Genomic DNA, 20,794 nt, shown 5'->3' on the forward strand with positions numbered 1-20,794 from the left:
CTGTATTTATAATGGTCCTAAGGACCGCAGCGTCACATTTTACGGTTCGAAATTTGAGTTTAAAATGACTTCGCAGTTATTCCCGATGAGGTCACTCATCGCTGTGACTCTCGGCTAGTTTAACTTCTTCTGTTCTGTTTTTCTTGTTTATACTTAACTAATTGAACATTACTAATTATTTGTGTTTATGGTTTCTCCAATTGTCTTAAGTATGGTTCTAATCTCCTTAATTGCCTGGACCGACACCGGTCACCGGAATAATGAAATATACCAGGCTATACAAATGGGGTGTTACAGAAAATGTCTTTTATTAATAAAACATGTACAAGATACATACTAAATGATATGCTCTAGGACATACTACTAACAATCTCCCACTAGCACTAGAGCCATTAATTATAATACCTTAGACCCATCTTCTCAAGATGTCGGTCTAACTGTGCTTGTGACAAAGGCTTAGTGAATGGATCAGCTGATGCTATTTTCTGCATGACTACATTGCCTTGCCCAACTATCTCTCTGATAATGTGGTAGCGCTTTTCTATGTGTTTGGATTTCTGGTGAGACCGGGGTTCCTTATATCCAAACAGCTTCTTTTGCAGCATTTGATGCAGCAATATACTCGGCCTCTGTAGTGGAATTTATAATCGTACTCTGTTTGGTACTCTTCCAACTGACTGCACCTCCATTACAAGTGAACACAAACCCAGAGGTAGACTTTCTATCACTATATCTGATTAGAAATCAGAATCAATATAACCATCCAATTGCAAGTCACCATCTCCATAAATCAAGAATAAACCCTTAGTTCTTCTCAAGTACTTAAGGATATTCTTGACAGTTATCCAGTGTTCCAAACCTAGATTGGATTGATACCTGCTAGTCAAACTAATAGCATATGTGATATCCAGCCTAGTACACAACATTGCATACATCAAACTTCCAATAGCCGAAGCATATGGAATCTTGGCCATTTTATCTCTTTCTTCAGGTGTCTTTGGAGACATCTCTTTAGAAAGATGGATACCATGTCTCACTAGTAACAATCCTCTCTTAGAATCAAGTATGTTAAACCTCTTTAACACCTTTTCCAAGTATAGACTTTGGGATAAACTAATTATTCTTTTCGCTCTATCTCTATATATGCAAATCCCAAGAATATAGGTTGTCTCCCCTAAGTCTTTCATGGAGAATATATTTGACAACCATGCCTTTACAGTTGTCAACATACCTATGTCATTACCCATCAATAAAATGTCATCCACATATAAGACAAGGAAAGTGATGGCACTATCACCAACCTTCTTATATACACATGGTTCATCCTCATTTTTAATAAAACCAAATGACTTAATGGCTTCATTAAAACGGATGTTCTAATACTCGAAGCTTATTTCAACCCATAAATGGATTGCTTTAGCTTGCGCACTTTGGAACCATCTTAGAATTCAAAACCCCTAGGTTATTCCATGAAAATGTTTTCTTCAATGTATCCATTGAGAAAAGCTATTTTGACATCCATCTGCCAAATCTCATAATCATAGTATGCAGCTATTGCTAATTGAATCCTAACTGATTTAAGCATGGCAACAGGCAAGAAAGTCTCCTCATAGTCGATTCCTTTCCTTTGGTGAAACCCTTTCGCTACTAGCCTTGCTTTATAAGTCTTTACCTTTCTGGATAAGTCATGTCCTTATTGTGAAGTATCCTCGATTGTGAACCAATTTATGATACTTTGTGCTAGAAATACTATCACTCATATTCTTAACAACTTAAGAATAAAATTTCTAACTGTAGAATGAGATGATTCTCCTTAATATCAATTAATCTGTACATGGGTATATATATATACAATTGATTCCTATAATTGTGTTCTACTAATTAGGAAGAAATCCTAAATAATAAATCCTAAATAGGAATACAGAATCTGAGAATATCTGAGAGAAATAATATAGTGATTGACTTTCCATAACACTCCCCCTCAAGTTGGAGCATAGATGTTAATCATGCCCAACTTGTTACAAATGTAGTCAATCCTAGCTCCATTCAGAGCTTTTGTGAAAATATCTCCTAACTGCTCTCCAGTTTTGATGTGTCCTGTTGAGATGATCTGTTGTTGAATCTTTTCACGAATAAAGTGACAATCAATCTCAATATGTTTGGTCCGCTCATGAAATATCGGATTAGAAGCAATATGGAGAGCAGCTTGATTATCACACCACAATTTCGTAGGCAGGGAGGTCTTAAAACCTGTCTCATCTAGTAATTGAAGTATCCACATTACCTCACATATTAATTGTGCCATGGCTCTGTATTCAGATTCAGCACTAGATCGAGAAACTACACTATGCTTCTTACTTCTCCAAGACACCAAATTTCCTCCAACAAAAACGCAATATCCAGTAGTTGACCTCCTGTCAACCTTAGATCCAGCCCAGTCGGCATCTGAAAAACATTCAATATTCAAATGCCCATGATTACCATATAGCAAACCTCTTCCTGGAGCACCCTTCAGATAACACAAGATTTGTTCCAAGGCTTCCCAATGAGCAATAGTTGGAGAAGACATAAACTGACTTACCACACTAACGGCATAAGCAATGTCGGGGACAGTGGTGTAAGGTAGTTCAATTTTCCTACCAATCTCCTGTATCTCTGGATCTTCAAACAACTCACTATCCCACTACTTGATTTGTAAATTTGGAGTCATTGGTGCACTACAAGGCTTAGCACCTAATTTTCCTGTCTCTGTCAATAGATCGAGGACATATTTTCTTTGAGACAAGAAAATACCCTTCTTACTTCTCATAACTTCGATACCCAAGAAATACTTTAACAATCCCAAGTCTTTGGTCTGAAACTGAGTTTGGAGGAAGGTTTTAAGAGATGAAATACCTGCAGAGTCACTCCTAGTGATGACAATGTCATCCACATAGACTACCAGGAGGATTAGACCAGCCTCAGATTGCCTATAAAATACTGAGTGATCACACTTACTCTTTTGCATACCAAATTCCTGTACTGCTTCACTGAATCTCCCAAACCATGCCCTAGGACTTTGTTTCAAGCCATAAAGAGACTTTCGAAGCCTACAAACTTTACCCAACTCCCCCTGAGCAACAAACCCAGGTGGTTGCTCCATATACACCTCCTCCTGAAGATCACCATGAAGGAAAGCATTCTTGATATCCAATTGATGCAGGGGCCAATTATATGTAGCTGCTAAAGAGATAAACAAGCGAATAGAAGTAAGTTTAGGTACAGGAGAAAAAGTGTCAGAGTAATCAACCCCATATGTCTGAGCATATCCTTTTGCTACAAGGCGTGCTTTTAACCTAGCCACAGAACCATCAGGATTTACCTTTACTGTAAATACCCATTTGCAACCAATAGCTTTCTTACCAGTGGGCAAAGGCAACAGTTCCCATGTACCATTAGCATCTAAAGCCTCTATTTCCTCTTTCATAGCATCACACCAGCCAGGATGAGACAGTGCCTCACCAACAGTATTAGGGATAGGAACAGAGTCTAAAGAAGTAACAAAACACCTAGAACAAAAAGAGAATTGATTATAAGAAACAAAAGAAGATTTACCTTTACGAAGAGCAATGGGTAAGTCTAGATCAGAATCATGATCAGTATGAGGTATTGGATCTCCCAACGAAGTAGTTGGTGGAGGATCTGAGTCAGGAAACTCCAATCTCCTGGAATAAACATGAACAACGGGAGGTCGAGTAGGTCTAGAGACAAAAGGAACAGGCTGTGGGAGAGGACTAGACATTGGTTGGACAGTATATATTAAGAGATCATCCTCCTCCCCCTGACTCTCATACACAGATGATTGAGGAAAAAATGGAGTGGACTCAAAAAATGTGACATCTGCAGAAACAAGATAACGATTAAGAGTAGGAGAGAAACAACGGTACCCTTTTTGTAGCCGAGAGTACCCAAGGAAGACACATTTGAGAGACTTTGGATCCAATTTAGTAACCTATGGATGAACATCACGCACAAAGCAGGTACAACCAAAAATACGGGGTTCAATAGGGAACAAAGATTTTGTAGGAAACAAAGCAGTATAAGGAATATCCCCATTAAGGACAGAAGACGGCATACGATTGATCAAAAAACATGCCGTAGAAACTGCATCCGCCCAAAAGTGTTTAGGAACTTTCATATGAAAAAGAAGAGCACGAGTTACCTCAAGAAGATGCTGATTTTTTCTTTCGGCCATGCCATTTTGAGATGGGGTATCCACACAGAAAGACTGATAAAGAATGCCATTTTGTGTCATATAAGACTGAAATTGTGCTGTAAAGTATTCTTTGGCATTGTCACTTCTTAATATGCGCACAGAAATATTAAATTGAGTTTTGATTTCATTACAAAAGGCACAAAAGATAGAAAACAACTCATAACGATTCTTCATTAAATATAACCAAGTAACACGAGAGTAATCATCAACAAAAGTAATAAAATAACGAAATCCAGTTTTAGAAGTAACAGAACAAGGACCCCAAACATCAGAATGAACTAACTCAAAAGGGGATGAAGCCCGTTTATTGACTCTAGACACAGAAGGCAAACGATGATGTTTTGCAAACTGACATGACTCACATTCTAGTACTGATAAAGACTGAAACTGAGGACATAGCTTCTTCATGGTAGACAAAGAAGGATGACCCAATCTACAATGAGCTTCAAGAGGTGTTAAGGTACTGGAGCAAACAAGCGACCGCGGTACATGATTTTCCAGAATGTAGAGACCACCTGACTCACGTCCTCTACCAATAATCTGCTTCGTTGTAAGATCCTGAAACAAACACTGGTCAGGAAAAAAGGAAACAGAACAATTTAAGGTACGAGTAAGTTTACTAACAGAAAGTAGATTAAAAGAGAATTTTGGTAGATACAAAACAGATGACAAAGAAATTGACGAAGTCAGGTTCGCAGTTCCACAACCCATGACACAAGAAGTAGAACCATCAGCTAAAGTAACAGTAGAGGAATTGAGATTAGGCTGAAAAGTAGATAGAAGACTAGAATTACCTGTCATATAATCTGTCGCACCAGAATCAATAACCCATTTAGATGAGGAAGACACAAGACATGTAGTGGATTTACCTGACTCAGCGATTGCAGTGATAGGGAAACTGGTAGGCTTTAGAGATGCCTGATACTGGGAAAACTGTGCAAAATCCTCTGTAGATACCAAAATAGTTTTCTCCGAGGAAGATATTGTAGAATCCTCTGCTGCCATATTTGCCATCTGTGATTGCTGATTTTTCCTTTGAAGTTGCGGACAATTATATTTTGTATGACCAGGCTCATGGCAATAATAACAAATGACTCCTCTTGAGTCCTGATTAGAACTAGCCTCTCCATTACGCTGATTACTTCTGTTGCCTATAATTCCTCCTCTACTTCCTCTTCTATTGCCCTGTTGTCCATTTGGATTACGGCTAATAAGAGCACTATTCGTAGGCTGTGAAGATTGGGTACTCTCTGTACGAAGGACCCGTGTAAACGTTTCATGCAAAGAGGAAATCTCAGAACTGGAGAGAATCTAAGATTTAGCAGTCTCATACTCTGAAGGAAGGCCTGCAAGAAAACTCATAACAGCCAGTTGCTCCCGTTGGGCCTGCTGAACTTTCACATCAGGATTAAAAGGCAACAATACATTAAGTTCCTCATATACCCGTTTAAAATCCATAAAATAAGCCGTGAGAGACTTATCCTCTTTCTCAGCACGGTAGAATGCCTTACAAACATCATAAATACGGGAGATATTCCCTTTACCAGAATACAAAAAATCTAAGTAATCCATCAATTCCTTAACAAATTCACAGTGATTAATTAAACTAATTACCTCACTGTGAATCGAGTTCCGAAGCTGCAAAAACAACCGAGCATCCTCCCTTAGCCAAGTTTGTCGTGTATCATCCGTAGGTGGATCTTTAGTAAGGTGATCATCCTTATCAATGCTACGCAAATAGACCCTAACAGTCTTACTCCACTCCAGGTAATTCGAACCATTAAGTTTGTGTTCCGTGATCTTAGTCATCACCGGAATCACATCAGAAATAATATTCTTATTGTCTGCCATTTGTTGAGACAGAGAAAACTAACCGAAACGCTAATCCAAAGTGCTTACAGCAGCAAAATAACCCAAAATCACAAATCAAGTAAATACCGAAATAGGATCTGAGAGCCAAACCTCAGGAGGGTTGAGGCGACGCTGGCGATATTGATCGGAGTCGAAACGGCCGGTCGGCGGCTAAGGTCTCTCCTGAGCTGGGTGGTGAGAACAAATAGTCACCCTAGATAGATGACCTGCTCTGATACCATGTAGAATGAGATGATTCTCCTTAATATCAATTAATCTGTACATGGCTATATATATACAATTGATTCCTATAATTGTGTTCTACTAATTAGGAAGAAATCCTAAATAGGAATACAGAATACAAAATATACAGAGAAATAATATAGTGATTGACTTTCCATAACACTAACAAAATATCAATGGACCTTTTCTATTACACATAAATATATTATGTAAACGGAAAAGTGAAAATGCCTTTTATTAATAAAACATATACAAGATACATACTAAATGATTTGCTCTAGGGCATACTACTACCATAGGATGGGTAGACACGGCTTGAGAGACACTCGCTAGGACCTGGTCCTTCGGGGTAGACACGGCTTGAGAGACACTCACTAGGATCCCGCATTTGATTTATTAAGCGAAAGTCCGGCTTGAGAGACACTCGCTAGCAGAGGTTGGATTAAGAGGGCTGTATAGGGGATCAACTCCCATATATGTATTGCTTGACAGTGTTGGGTGTGTGAGTGCTCCAAATTGCCTTTTTGTTGTTATGATATGAAAATTTTAACGCTGTTGCATTTCACTCCACGGGGTGCATTAGCTTTAGATAGTTATAGAGATTATGATTAAAATTGGTATTTTACTCTCTGAGTCGAACGCTAACTCCTGTTCACCTTATTTTTTTCAGGATACAGGAGGTTTATTTTTTAGTTTTAACCTGTCTTCCTCCCTCGCAGGTTGCCTATTCATGTTATGATATTGTATAATTTTTATTTACTCCTAGAATTCTGCATGTGTTAGAAGCACTTATTTTTATTTTTGGTCCTGTATTATAAAAGTTATATTGGACCTGTAAAATTATTAACTGTATGCATGATGGGATTGGATGAGGGAGCTGAGTTCCCATTTGAGTTATGACATTTTGATTATGTGGAGGGTGAGCTGAACTCCCCAATTTATTATATATTGTGTTTACAGGTCGAGTGAGTCAAAAACTCTCCGTTGAATGGTCCATTTTATGGCCGGACTCTGTTCGGTTAAATTCTTGAAATTGGGCCTAAATGGACCTTAGAGTTGGGTTGAGGAATAGTTAGGCTTACTACGGGCCTCGGGGGCTTTAGGCTGACCCAGGTCCTAGTACCGGTCCGGCCCATAGTTTGGGTCGTGACAGTGAAAATCATGTACGACATGTGAAATGGTATTTTGAAACTTATGCTCCCATGATGAATGAATCATGAAATAATGAGAATGTTAACTTGCAAATAATGATAAATTAGGCCGAGTATGCCTAGACAGTAGTGTAAGGGTTGGATAGATTGGCATGCCAAGAAGGAATGAGATTTAGCAGTACTGCATTTGGCTTTTATGCCTGGATTCCATTGGTAGGTACCAATGTGTTCGATATGGCTATTCCATGTTCATGATTTCTTTGAATAATCATTATATAGATTGAACTTATCCACTTTGCCTTCAACTTACACTACTTCGATATACTATTACTTTTTACTTGATTAATTTCGAAGTCCCTAATCTGTTTTTTATGGGTAGTTTCTTTTGGGGTATTGTATGCATATTTATACACTGACTGCAAAAGGAAATTCTCGTAGAAGGTGGTAGTCTCTTAGACTACTAAGCATTCATCTTGCATTTTAAATACTCTTATATGTGGTTCCAACATTTGATTACATTTCACCCTATGGTTCCAACTTCTAGTTCCACGCCCTCTCCCCTCTCTCTCTCTCTCTCCCTCTCTCTCTCTCTCTAAGAATCTATTAATGTCCTAGCTGGTGCCTAAAACATAGGAATAGGTGTGTTCCAACTTGCAACATCTGTTATTAGAAACTTCCTGTTAGTGATGCTTCCTCCATCTAGACTCGATCACGGGCCAATTCTAGTATGAAATTGTTGGGTTAGCCTTACGGTTCGGATCAGCATATATAGTTTGAAATAGTTCCTTACGATTTTGGCTCGACCCTAGTTCTCATGTAAAAAGTTATAGGAATCCAATATAATTTAAAAAAAAAAAGAAAAATAATTTTTTGAATCAAGCCGATTTCAATTCAGAACTAGTGGTTCTAGACTAGTTTTAGTTTTGGTTCAAGAAGGGAGGATAATATTGGGGTTTTTCATAATGCGAAATTAATAAATTAACCTCAAAATAATTCAGATTTTAAATTGTCAACAAGCCTAACACTAAATTATCGCAACCCATGTAAGAAAAATAACTCAAAACATATAAAGCAAGCACACCAAGAACACAATATTTTCTACGTGGAAAACCTCTCAAAGTGAAGAGGAAAAACCACGGGACTATAAGACTCCACCCTCAAATCTCCACTATCACCAAAATAAAGTTACAAACACCCTTCAAAAGGTCTCACAACAGATTCACCAAATAATCTCAATAACAAAAAGATTAAATATAAGAGAAATCGAAAACAAAGATTAGAAATACACCAAACCAGAGGACATAATTCATGCACCCAATCACCATATTAGAAGTCTCTAATCTCCATCTCTAGACTAGAAGTCTCTAATCTCCATCTCCATCATTCAAACTGAAGAACAAGATAAAATTTTTGCTCGATCCAATGGTTAACGAACTCCGAAAAGCCAAAAAAGTGAAGTTAATCCAACATACAAAAATGCAAAATTTTCCTCTCTAAAAGTATTTTTTTTCTCCTGCCTTTTTTTCGTAATTTTTTTCTCCGAAATAAAATTTATAGCCACCCTAATTAATGTGACATGTAGACTCACAAAACATTAATTTTTTCTTCTAATCTCTTTGACTTCTTTTTCTCTTGTATTTAATCTCTTTGTTGTTGAGATTATTTGGTGAATCTATTATGAGACCTTTTGAAGGGTGTTTGTAACTTTATTTTGGCGATAGTGGAGATTTGGGAGTGGACTCCTAAAGTCCTATGGTTTTTCCTCTTCACTTTGGAGAGGTTTTCTATGTACAAAATCTTGTGTTCTTATTGTGCTTGTTTTTGTTTGTGTTTGAGTTATTTGTCTTACTTGGGTTGTGATAATTTGGTGTTAGACTTATTGACAATTTAATATCCAAATTATTTGGAGGTTAATTGATTGATTCTGCATTGTTAAAAACCCCAACAAAGTGGTATCAGAGCTCAACAAAGTGGTATTATAGCCAAAATCACCAGAAGTATAAGAATTAAAAAATGTGAAGTGCCACTATCAACCAGCCAAGTAGTCTCATTGCATGCTTAATTGACTATATCCTCATCACAAACAATAGTCAGATCATTAGTAGTAGTAGCAACAACTTGATTAGGCTTTTTTTTATCATTCTAGAAAGCTTTGGGTCTATGCCTTGAAAACAAATGTGTTCAAATAGTTTCAAGCTTCAGTTGAGAGATAGAGTAGAAAGAAGTTGAAGTGCATCCATACTGAAAAAGGTGGTGAATATTCTGGGCCATTTGATCAGTGTTGCAGGTCACAGGGTATCGGACATCAAAAAACTCCTCTAAATACTCCTCAGCTGAATGGTGTAGCTAAAAGAATGAATAGAACTTTGATTGAGAGAGTCAGATGTTTGCTTTCAGAAGCAAAGTTATTGAATTCCTTTTAGGGTGAAGCACTATACATAGTGGCATATGTAATTAATTTTTCCTGTGTGCCTTTGCAAAATGAAGTTTAAGACAAAATAAGGTTTAGAAAGGATGTCTCTTATGATCACCTACATGTTTTTGGTTGTAAGGCCATTGTATATGTTCCAAAGGATGAAAGGGCAAAGCTAGATTCCAAGACACAGTCGTGTATTTTTCTTGGATATGGTCAAGATGAATTTGGCAATAGATTGTATGATCTAGTTAAAAAGAAGCTCGTCAAAAGCAGAGATACAGTGTTCTTTGAAGATCAGACCATTGAAGACATTGAGAAGGCAGAAAGTTCAGCTCCTTAGAATAATAAGAAGTTGAGTGTTTCAAATCCAGTCCCTTTGAGATCTTTACCAGGTGTAATTGAGAATGGTGCTCAAGGTGGTGTTCAAGATGATGTACAGGAAAGCATTCAAGCTGACCAACAACTAGAACCAACCCCCTATATCCTAGTTCCAGGCTAATTCATGAACCAGAACAATTAACCTAGTTTGGTCCTAGGTCGATTCCAATTCGATTCACAGTTTGAATTAGCCCTTGGTCGTGTCTAGCTCCATCTCATAGCTATAAGTAAATTGTTTATTTTATAACCTATTTATTTATTTAATTAATTGAGTTCCCACTATATTTTTACTAGTTTTGAGGTCCCTTTCGGGAATGGGCAAGTCTTGTTCTTCTTTCGGTGGCTATGATTATTGGATTCACCTTGCGAGTCCCTATGTTTTTTGGTGATTCTCCTTTGTTTTATTGTAATTCTTCTCAAGGTGTGTCACTGATGTAATGTTAAACAATATTAAGCAACCAAGGGAGAAATTTATAGGAAAATATGTCGCCATAAGGAGAAATTATTTTTTAGCCATGAAAATGGAAGAGATTTTGAGAAAAAGCTTATAGTAGGAGATATAAAGAGAGTCCAAACCCATTTGCAATAGAGAAAGAATACGTTATTTTCATTGAAGATAAAGTGCAGGAAAATTCTAAAATAGAGCAGGGTGTATAAAATAATTTATACACCTATAATAAAAAAATCAAGAAAATATTGTTTTTAATGAGATCTACAGTATTTTTAGTAGGATTTATCATTATTTTAATAATATGTCAATTTTCAATTGGATGAAAGTATATATCAAAAATCAAGAAAATATTGTTTTTAATGAGATCTACTGTATTTTTAATAGGATTTATAATTATTTTAATAATATGTCAATTTTCAATTGGATGAATGTATATATCTGAGTATTTGGGAGGATCACTAAAAAATGTATTACATGTGGAGGAGAGGGAATATGCAAGAGATAGTTTCTCTCCACTATGGCAATGCCTAGTCATCTATTTACTTGAGAACTGACAATTGCATGCAATAAAAAGTTAGTCAAATAAGTTAGGGTACTTTAGAATTATAAATTAAAGTTTAGATAACTTACTTTTTACAATTATATAAGTTTATGTATAACGGGTAAAATTTACCTTCTTCAAAATTAACAATTAGTGATTAAAAATTATAACAATATCACTGAAAATTTAGATTTTTAATTATCATCTTTTGGCTCTATTTGATAGCCAATATTTAACTGCTGATTGTAATTTTTGAATTAAATAGACAAATCAAATGATCATTAATGTATAATTTATTTTTAATTATAAGCAAATAATAATAAAATAAAATAATTAAAAAATGTATAAATAAGATTTTTTACCTAAAAATATAAGTACCTTAGTTTTTTCAATTATCACTTATAATATGTTAATAATTAATTATTTTCAATGACTAAAAGCACTTTAATCATATTAATATAGCTCCTCAAGATATATATAATTAATCTAGTAACTCGAGTTTTTGGATAGCCTATGAGCTTAATCATATTTAATAGTTCAACCATGAGATTCGTTCAATTGGTTCAACCATTGTAAGACCCGCTTAATAAAAGGAAAGAATATTGATTAAAGATAAGCAATCTCGGTAGGATTACTAAATATAGTGATGCCTATAATTATGCACTATAAATAGAAATATAATCGTATAATTATGCTAGCTAATAATATCTATATAATTACATGGTTGACTTACCATAACCGACCATTGTTTATATCCTATATAAAGAATCAGATTATCTACGAAGGCGTATTCTTTCTCCCTAATCAATCTAATACACCATTCTCTCATACTAGCTCTAACTTGAGCATCGGAGAATCCTCACCGGGTCCATAATCGGTGGACCTCTGACCTATTTATTTTCTGTTTTGCAGGTCCATACCACAAGGAATTTTCGTGGATCGCAATAGTAGAGTCGTCCGTGGGAAACAACATAAGAAATTGTGTTTCTCCCTCATATTCTTTATATTCTGAACTCAAAATGGGAGAATGAACCAAGTGAAAGGATGGCTTGTGGTTTGCAACAACTTAGCCAAAAAAATTTTTATCATATTAAAAAAAAAAATTCTAAATTTACTCAAGTACAATCTAAAAAATTTATTTACAGTCACATGAATTTAGTTTTAAATTTGGCGAAGGGCTATATATCCTATTGGACAATCAATCAATCATTGACATTCTTCTTGTAATAAGTATAAATGGTTTATCATTGCATCACTTTTTCTACTTTGCTATTACTGCCTATATATAACCCATGCGCTTCAAGCGATATTTTCATATTTTATTTTTTAAAGATTTGACATTAAGAAGAAAAAAAAAACCATCACATTTTCAATTGCTATGGAGTATTTTAAATAGTTTAATTATTGATGGGAAATCATTGTGAAGTTCTAGAACTTTTTAATTATTTGAACTTATAAAAATTCTTATTTGATAATTTTGGTTTATTTTACAAAATTGTCAATATTTCCATGGTAAAGAAATAGTCTCTATTTATGTTAATAGCTATAAAAGAGCCACATTTAGTAAGTCCATCACCGCACCTTCAGTTTTGTATTTTGGGCTATTGCTATGTTTTGTTGAAAATTACTTATAATGCTTTCAATCAACATTATATGAATTTTAGTCAATTTTCTTTACACAGAATTCTATTATTATAAAAATTAAATTCATTGCTTGACTTTAAATGAATAGAAATTAATTGTATTTTAGTTTAATAGGACTTGAAAAAATTATATGATTCTAAAAATTAATTTTTAAAATTATTTAGGGGCAATAGCATAAGCTCTATTAGATTAAATCATAGTCTAAATTTGTTTTCAAGATGAATGGTAATTGGAGATACCTGAAATTATTTTAAAATTTATCACTATAATTTCCATATTCTAGCATTACTTTTGATTTCTTTTAGCTCATACTTATTACACTACAGGATTAAAATGTGATTGAAATTAAAATTCATTTTATAACTATGAATATATGTTTATGAATAACATATCACTCTTTAAACCTGAAGGCCTTTATTTTTTATCAAAATCAGTTGGCAAATCCCCTGGAAATGTACATTATACATTCCATTTATAATACTATTTATTGAGAAATGGTGGATAAGTTTACAACATGCATTTTATGGATTATCTTCACAAAAATACTTGTACAAGCATTATTTTTACAGATAAATTTTAAAGAGTACTTAGTCTATATATGACAATAGTCCGCCAAGTTAAATAAACTGAGAATGCTTAGCCCATTCACATCAATAGTTCGCCAGGCTAAATAAATTGAGAGTGCTTAGCCTATCCACGAAGATAGTTTGCTAGGCTAAAAAAATCTAACAGTGCTTAGCCCATTTACGTTGATAGTCCACCAAGCTAAAATAAAGGGTGCTTAGCTCATCCGCAGTGATGTCCACCGGGCTAAATAAAATAAGGGTGCTTGGCCCATCCACGATGATAGTCCACCAGGCTAAAATAAATGGTGCTTACCCCATCCATTGCGATAGTCCGCCATGCTAAAAAATCTAAAGGTGCTTAGACCATCCATGACGATAGTTCGCTAAGCTAAGACAAATGTGCTTATCCCATAAACAGCGATAGTATACTAGGTTAAACAAAGAAACTTAGCCCATCTACGATAATAGTCCGTTAGGCTAAAACAAAGGTGGTTATCTATCTAAAATGATAGGCTACCAAGTAAACAAATTAAAAGTGCATCCACCTAAGGAATAGCTTACCAAACTAAGCAAATTGAAGGTGCAAATCCATCTAAGGCGAAAATTCTACCATTATCAAGTTTATCAAGATAATAGCCCACACTAAAAAAAAAAAAGAAAATTTAGGGCGATGACCAAAGCTTTGACATGTAAACGAACCTAAAGATTCATACTCGAGAGAGGGACTAATGATATAGCTAGGGGTGGCCACGGTCCAGTTTTGAACCGGAATCGGTTCGGTCAAAACCAGACCGAAACCGGTCAAAACCGAAACCGGCTTCGAACCGGACCGAAACCTTCCTTCTGCGGTTTGGTTCAGGTTCATATTTTTTAAGAACCGTGAACCGACGGTTCCAAACCGGATTGAACAAATAATTTCAAACCGGATTCAACCGGCGATTTAAATATTAAAAAACTCAATAAATATGTTACCTCACTCTTAATTCATTTATATATATCATTAATTCTCTACACAATTATTCTCTGCATTTTCTTCAATTCTTAATTTTTTTTCAATTTTTCTCAAATTCTCTAAATAATTATTTTCTACACTCATTTTAATTTCCAATACTCTCCCAATTTTCCTACTTTATTATTTTATATACTTACTGAAATTTTCAATATTATCTCAATTACTTTATTATTACTTTAAATCCTCAATAAAATTTCTAATACCCTCTATTTTATTTTTTTTTCTCTTTTATACTTTTTAATTATCAATTATTATATAATTTTTAAAAAAAGGCAAGTAATAGAACTAGAAATTTTTATTCCTCTAAATCCTAAAGGGATATTTAGGCAAAATTAAGTTCATACACTTTTTGCTAATTTCTTTAAAAAAAATGAATTTCATCTCTAGTTTTTTAATCAAGTTAAAGTCTTTATTTATTAAATTTTTCTTAAAGATAAATTATTTTCTTTCTTTTTTTTTTTCTTATTTTATTTTGATTGAAAGATTTCTAAGAAAAATTAAAATATTTTTACAAATATAACTTAAATTTTGAATCAATAAAATTTTTCTCTAATTTTTTTGTCTAAGCTACCCTTAAACCATCCCTAAACCACTTCCAAACCGTCCTCTAAATTGTCTTGAACCGTTCTTTTTTGAACCGCCCTTCAAACCGTTTTAAACCGGGGCTCAAACCGGAACCGGCAGTTCTGGAACCGTCTTTCAAACCGTCCCCTGGCGGTTTGGTTCAGGTTCATGATTTCATTGAACCTAAACCGACGGTTCAGAAACCGTAATCAGAAACCGTAACCGGCGGTTCAGGAACCGTAACCGACGGTTCCTCAACCGTGGCCACCCCTAGATATAGCTCCTCAAAATATATATAATTAATCCAGTAACTTTGGATTTTGGATAGTCTATGAGTCTAATAATATTTAATGATTCAACCGTGAGATTCGTTCAATTGATTCAATCATTGTAAAATCCACTCAATAAAAGGAAAAAATTTTAATTAAAGATAAGCAATCTTAGTAGGATTGCCAACTATAACAATGCCTATAATTATGTACTATAAACAGAAATATAATCTTATAATTATGTTAGCTAATAATATTCATATAATTACATGGTTGACTTATCATAACCAACCATTGTTTTTATCCTATATAAAGAGATTAGATCATCTATGAATATATGTTCTTTTTTTCTAATTAATCTAATACACTATTCTCTCATACTAGCTCTAATTTGAGTGTTGAAGGGTCCTCACCAGATTAATACTCGGTGGACTCTGACTAATTTATTTTCAATTTTGCAGATCCGTATCATAAGGAATTTCCGTGGATTGCAACACAAATAAAATGAATTTTTAAAATTATGATTTATTATCATTGAACTTTATTATCAACTAATATAAAAGAAAAAAAAAACTAATTATTGATGTTTTAGAGTTATTAAATGAATTGATAAAATATAATTCAATGAATAAGTTCAAAATTAAATTTTCAATCAAATAAGTATAAAATTTTCTAATTAAAATCAAGTAAGTCCAATTTTTAACTAAATAATTAAAATATTATCTTTTTTAATTTTTAATAAAAAAACTAAAAATAATAATTATAATATCAAAATATTTTTTATTATATTCTTATTATTTTAATTAAAAATAATAATTTTAATATTAAAAAATTAAAAAATTAATATTTTATTATTAAAAAATAATATCTTATTATATAATTACTTATTTGCCTTTAATTAAAAGCTCCAGTCTATATTTAACCAATAACTTAATTTTAAATTTATTTGGTCCTCAACAGAGAGTACCGATTTATTATTTTTTTTTTCCATTCAATTATATACCGTTGTATTTTGTGTAAAACAACTGCAAGCCAGAACAGCGTCGTTTTTGAATTTGCCCCCCACCAACCCCCAATTTATCCAAAGAAAGAGGCAAAGTTGCTATAAAACGCGGTGGAGTGTGAAAACGGCAAAGAAATGCTAGCAGCTATACTGTCACCATCATCGTCTACTTGAGTTTTCACCTCAGCTACTCTCCATAAACCTATCACCACCTTCTCTCTTCTGCGACCATTTTCTCCTTCTCTCTGTGCTTCCCGCCTTCAAGTTCGTGCAATGGCTGACTCCGCCTCTGTCCCCTTCAAGAAAATCCAAATCCAGAGAGACGATACTGTAATTTCTTTTTTTTTTTTCCTGGCTTTTTTGAGGGGTTTTGGTTAAGGTTTATTCATTGGAATTTACCAAGTGAACTTGCCAATTGGGATTGATTGATTCTATGTCGTATTGTTTGGAAGGCGATTGATTGTTTATTTAGTTCTACCCTTCTTAGTCCTGAAATGATCATTTTCTAAATTTGTAGTATTTTCAAGCATAATTTTTTTGGATCATTCTACCGTGTGATATTGTATGCGATTCATTGTTTGTGCTTTACTTGACCTTGCTTAAAATGGCGGGCTTTATTATACTTAGACAAGAGATTGTTTGAACTGTAACTCTAGACTAGAAGGCACACGCAATGTTAAATAAATTCTTGATGATGGTTCAGTTCTTAGATTTTCTTTTGCTTTTTCCTGTATCTATTGATCAGACTTTTGATGCATACGTGGTGGGCAAAGAAGATGCTCCTGGGATTGTTGTGCTTCAAGAGTGGTGGGGTGTGGATTTTGAGATCAAGAACCATGCTGTGAAAATATCCCAACTAGACCCTGGATTTAAGGCTCTTATCCCTGAGTAAGCAACTAAACATCTTTCATTTTGTAACTTAATTTAATGATACAATTTTGTATTTCTGGTATTTCTTTTGCATCTCAATTTCAAATATTTCTTTCTTTTTTTTTTTTTTTGTATCAGTTTGTATCGAGGAAAGGTAGGCTTGGATGTTGCTGAAGCTCAACATTTGATGGAAGGTCTTGACTGGCAAGGCGCTGTTAAGGATATCCGTGCTTCAGTTAATTGGCTCAAGGCTAATGGTTCAAAGAAGGTTTGGCAGATCTACTTATTTTAAATTAGAACCATCAATCCTTGGATCCCATTTTGTCAATTGACCTGCCATGTTTATTAGAAATCTACAACGTGGTTCATCCTATTCCTGCAAATAAACCCGACATCTACGGTCAAAATCGCTAGACCACAGGTCCATTGTTTTAATGTGGAGATATTCTATGGATTCTTCAAGGATGAGAAAAGACGTCTCCTCCCCACACCATCCACCACACCCCCCCACACCCCCCCCCCCCCTCCTCTCATCCCTTCTCCTCTTCTTTCTTTTTTCAGGAGACAGTCATGAGCTGCATGTCATTTTTTAAAACTAGAATTTTGCCTTCTGCAATATTATATTGAAATGGGTTTGTGCTCTTCAAATTGTGGTGCTTCTTACAACCCCTTGTCAATTTGTGTACTTCTTTCTTGAATCTTTTCTACCTTATACTTGTTGGGTCTGATTAAGGTTAATTGGTTTTGTGATTTCATTAAACAATTAAGTTTTTGCTAAGTAATCTTGTGAGTATCTGCAACAGGTAGGAGTTACTGGATTTTGCATGGGAGGTGCTCTTTCAATTGCAAGTTCTGTTTTGGTCCCAGAGATTGATGCTGTTGTCGCATTTTATGGTGTTCCTTCATCAGAGCTTGCAGACCCTGCGCAGGCTAAGGCACCTGTTCAGGCTCACTTTGGAGAGCTCGATAACTTTGTTGGTTTTTCAGATGTGACAGTACGTCAACTTTCTTTTGAATTCATCAATTTCAAATCTTACTAGTTATTTTCAATTTTTATTAGGTTGCCTTTGGATTCTAAGATTTGGATTTCAAACATTTGATTTAAAATTTAGAATTTGAAAATCATAAATTTAAAAATCTTTTGTTTGGCTAATAAAAATAATTTCCATTGAAGTGACTAGAAGTTATTATGTCATGTAAAGCTGATACATTTGATTGTAGTTGGATGGATTTGAAATAAGAAGTAAAAGTAGTTATTTTAAATCTTTAGTTTTTAAGCTTATCATGAATTCCAAATCCATTTTTATTTATAATATCCAACCAATGTATTTAGTCCAAATCCAAATCCATAGTGTCAAATCCCTCAATCCAAACATAAGATTAGATTTTTCCTTGTCCTTGGCTGAGTTGTTCTACAACAATAATGCAATTTATTTTGATTTTTTTCTGGAATACATAACTTTTCAGCTTTAAGTGCCTCAGAAATGAGACCTTCATGATCTAGGTATTAAAAACTGTGCTTATAAACTTTGGTATGAAGGAATTCATCAAGTAGTTGGATGTTATAAATGTAGACATGTGTTCTGAATGAATTTTGTTATTAATGTTCTTTCTTCAAGCTTTAATTATAAGGAAACTACATTAAATTAGAAAACTTTTAAGTTATGAAAGCTTGCATGTATCTCTCTTAAGCATCATGAAATTCCCATTTGAATGTAAGCTGATACAAGTGCCCTGTGGTTGGTTCAACATCTTTTATTTCTTCCAGTTTTTTCTTGGCCTTTATTTTGTTTATCTAAGTTCATTGTCATCCACTACAAAATCATGCCTTGAGCTAAGGTTACAAAAGTTGAGCCCCTTGTGAGCTACTCGGATTCAGCTCAATAAATGTTCACATTATCTTGTTTGTTATGGTTGGTAAGCCAAGCTATAAAATAAGTGCCTTTTAGGAGGATAGTAGTTACTGATGTTGGTCGTGCATAATATTAGTATTAGCAACTAATTTTAAATTTCAATTATAGATGATTTCAAAGCACTGCCTTACTGTGCTTCCTCTTTTTTTTTTTCCTTTTTTTTCAAAGAAAATTTCCATTTGTATCCATTTTATAGTTCTGCCTGAAAATAATAGGCAACTATGTATTATACTTGATCAGTTTATCATGTTTCTCATGTTTTTTAGGCTCGTAAATATCCTAGTTTACCATGTTTGATGTAGTGATTTGAATTATGATAACAATCTTGATTAAGTATTTCTATTTTCCTTGTCTGCTAGATAACCAGTTATGTGCGTCAAGCATGTAAAGCCTTGCTTTGTTATACCTTCCTTGAGATCTCTTTGGGTCTTTTTGCCACTTGGATATAGTAATAAAACAATTTGATGTTTGAATAAGTTGAATCAATAGCTAAAACAGTGTTTCCTTCCATTCTTATGTCACCTCTGGGATATAAAATGTGTTCTTGCCTACACAAACACACTTGCGCATATGCGTGCGCACAAGCACACGTCTAGACTGGTTAGTACATGTCCAGTGCTGACATTAAAGATAAAAAAAAAAAGTTCTGATTAGGTTACTGCCTTCAAGAAAGTAATAATAAATATACTAATGCTGTCATTGGATTTTAATTTTTCAGGCTGCTAAGGCTTTAGACGAAAAGCTGAAGGCATCAGGAATTCCTTGTGAGGTACACATTTATCCTGGCAATGCACACGCTTTCATGAACAGGTCTAAAGAAGGCATTGAGAGGGGAAAGAGCATGGGAATGCCTGATGGGGATGAAGCAGCAGTTGAGCTAGCATGGTCTCGCTTTAAAAGCTGGATGACTCGCTACTTATCTGCATAAATGATTGGTTCGTGTGAATATTAAATATCTCGTCTACCTGGCTTGGGTAATGACATGTTATGTTACCTATGTTGGAAGGCCTGAGTATTTTACAGTGTTTGCATGCAACCTTGAAGACTTGTGTTTTCCTAAAATGACTTAATTTGCTTGTGATACCTATACCTGGCTATCTTGTTTTTACATGTGGGTTTCTGCATTGCCATGGGACTGGCTTGATGTGGACATTCTATGATTTCTTTGTGTATCTCTCAGTAGGGTTTATTACCCTAGAACCCTCGATAACTCATGTACATGAACTTTTTGTCATTGTTTAGGCAACGACATGATGCAGGGTCTGGTGAAGGGCAGTCTTGGTGGGCTTAATGCAAAGTTTATTTGCAGCCCAAGAGCGTAGAGAATAAAATAGAAAGTGGAAACCGGAGGTCTGCGCGACATAAATAGCATGATTAAACATGGGTAAATTGATATCAATTTATTCAATTAGATAATTTAGTCTCCATTTATCTGTGAAAAATATTTTTATAAAAAATAAGTTATTTTCTATTGTTTGGTATGACGATAAAAGTCGGTAGAAAAATATTAAAAATCAGTTGGACTCTCTCAAAAGAATGAGGATTGAGAAAATTACTTTCCATTTAAAAAATGGGGAATCATTTTTCTCTGTTGTACTCTTATTTAAATAAATCATTTTTTTTAATTGCAATTTCTTATACTACTACCCTCAAACAACGAAAAATTA

The 20,794-nt window shown here is 34.4% G+C and overlaps 1 protein-coding gene across 1 annotated transcript; it reads left to right on the forward strand.

The window, feature by feature from the left end:
- The first annotated feature begins 16,507 nt into the window (after nt 1-16,507).
- Nucleotides 16,508-20,397, forward strand: LOC110664586 (uncharacterized). The gene is made up of 6 exons (XM_058129226.1): nt 16,508-16,674; nt 17,090-17,232; nt 17,353-17,482; nt 18,018-18,209; nt 19,846-20,062; nt 20,370-20,397. The coding sequence occupies exons 1-5, from the start codon at nt 16,618-16,620 to the stop codon at nt 20,053-20,055; spliced, it is 732 nt and encodes a 243-aa protein (XP_057985209.1). The 5' UTR covers nt 16,508-16,617; the 3' UTR covers nt 20,056-20,062; nt 20,370-20,397.
- The last annotated feature ends 397 nt before the right edge of the window (nt 20,398-20,794 follow it).

Source organism: Hevea brasiliensis, chromosome 10 (genome assembly GCF_030052815.1).
Source record: "Hevea brasiliensis isolate MT/VB/25A 57/8 chromosome 10, ASM3005281v1, whole genome shotgun sequence".
NCBI lineage: Eukaryota > Viridiplantae > Streptophyta > Magnoliopsida > Malpighiales > Euphorbiaceae > Hevea > Hevea brasiliensis.

Excerpts from the sequence above, each read along its gene's own strand:
- LOC110664586 (XM_058129226.1), top strand. The coding sequence starts at position 16,618 with ATGGCTGACTCCGCCTCTGTCCCCTTCAAGAAAATCCAAATCCAGAGA. Across the intron at positions 17,233-17,352 it reads TTTAAGGCTCTTATCCCTGA|TTTGTATCGAGGAAAGGTAG; the intron begins GTAAGCAACTAA and ends TTTTTGTATCAG. Across the intron at positions 18,210-19,845 it reads TTGGTTTTTCAGATGTGACA|GCTGCTAAGGCTTTAGACGA; the intron begins GTACGTCAACTT and ends TTAATTTTTCAG.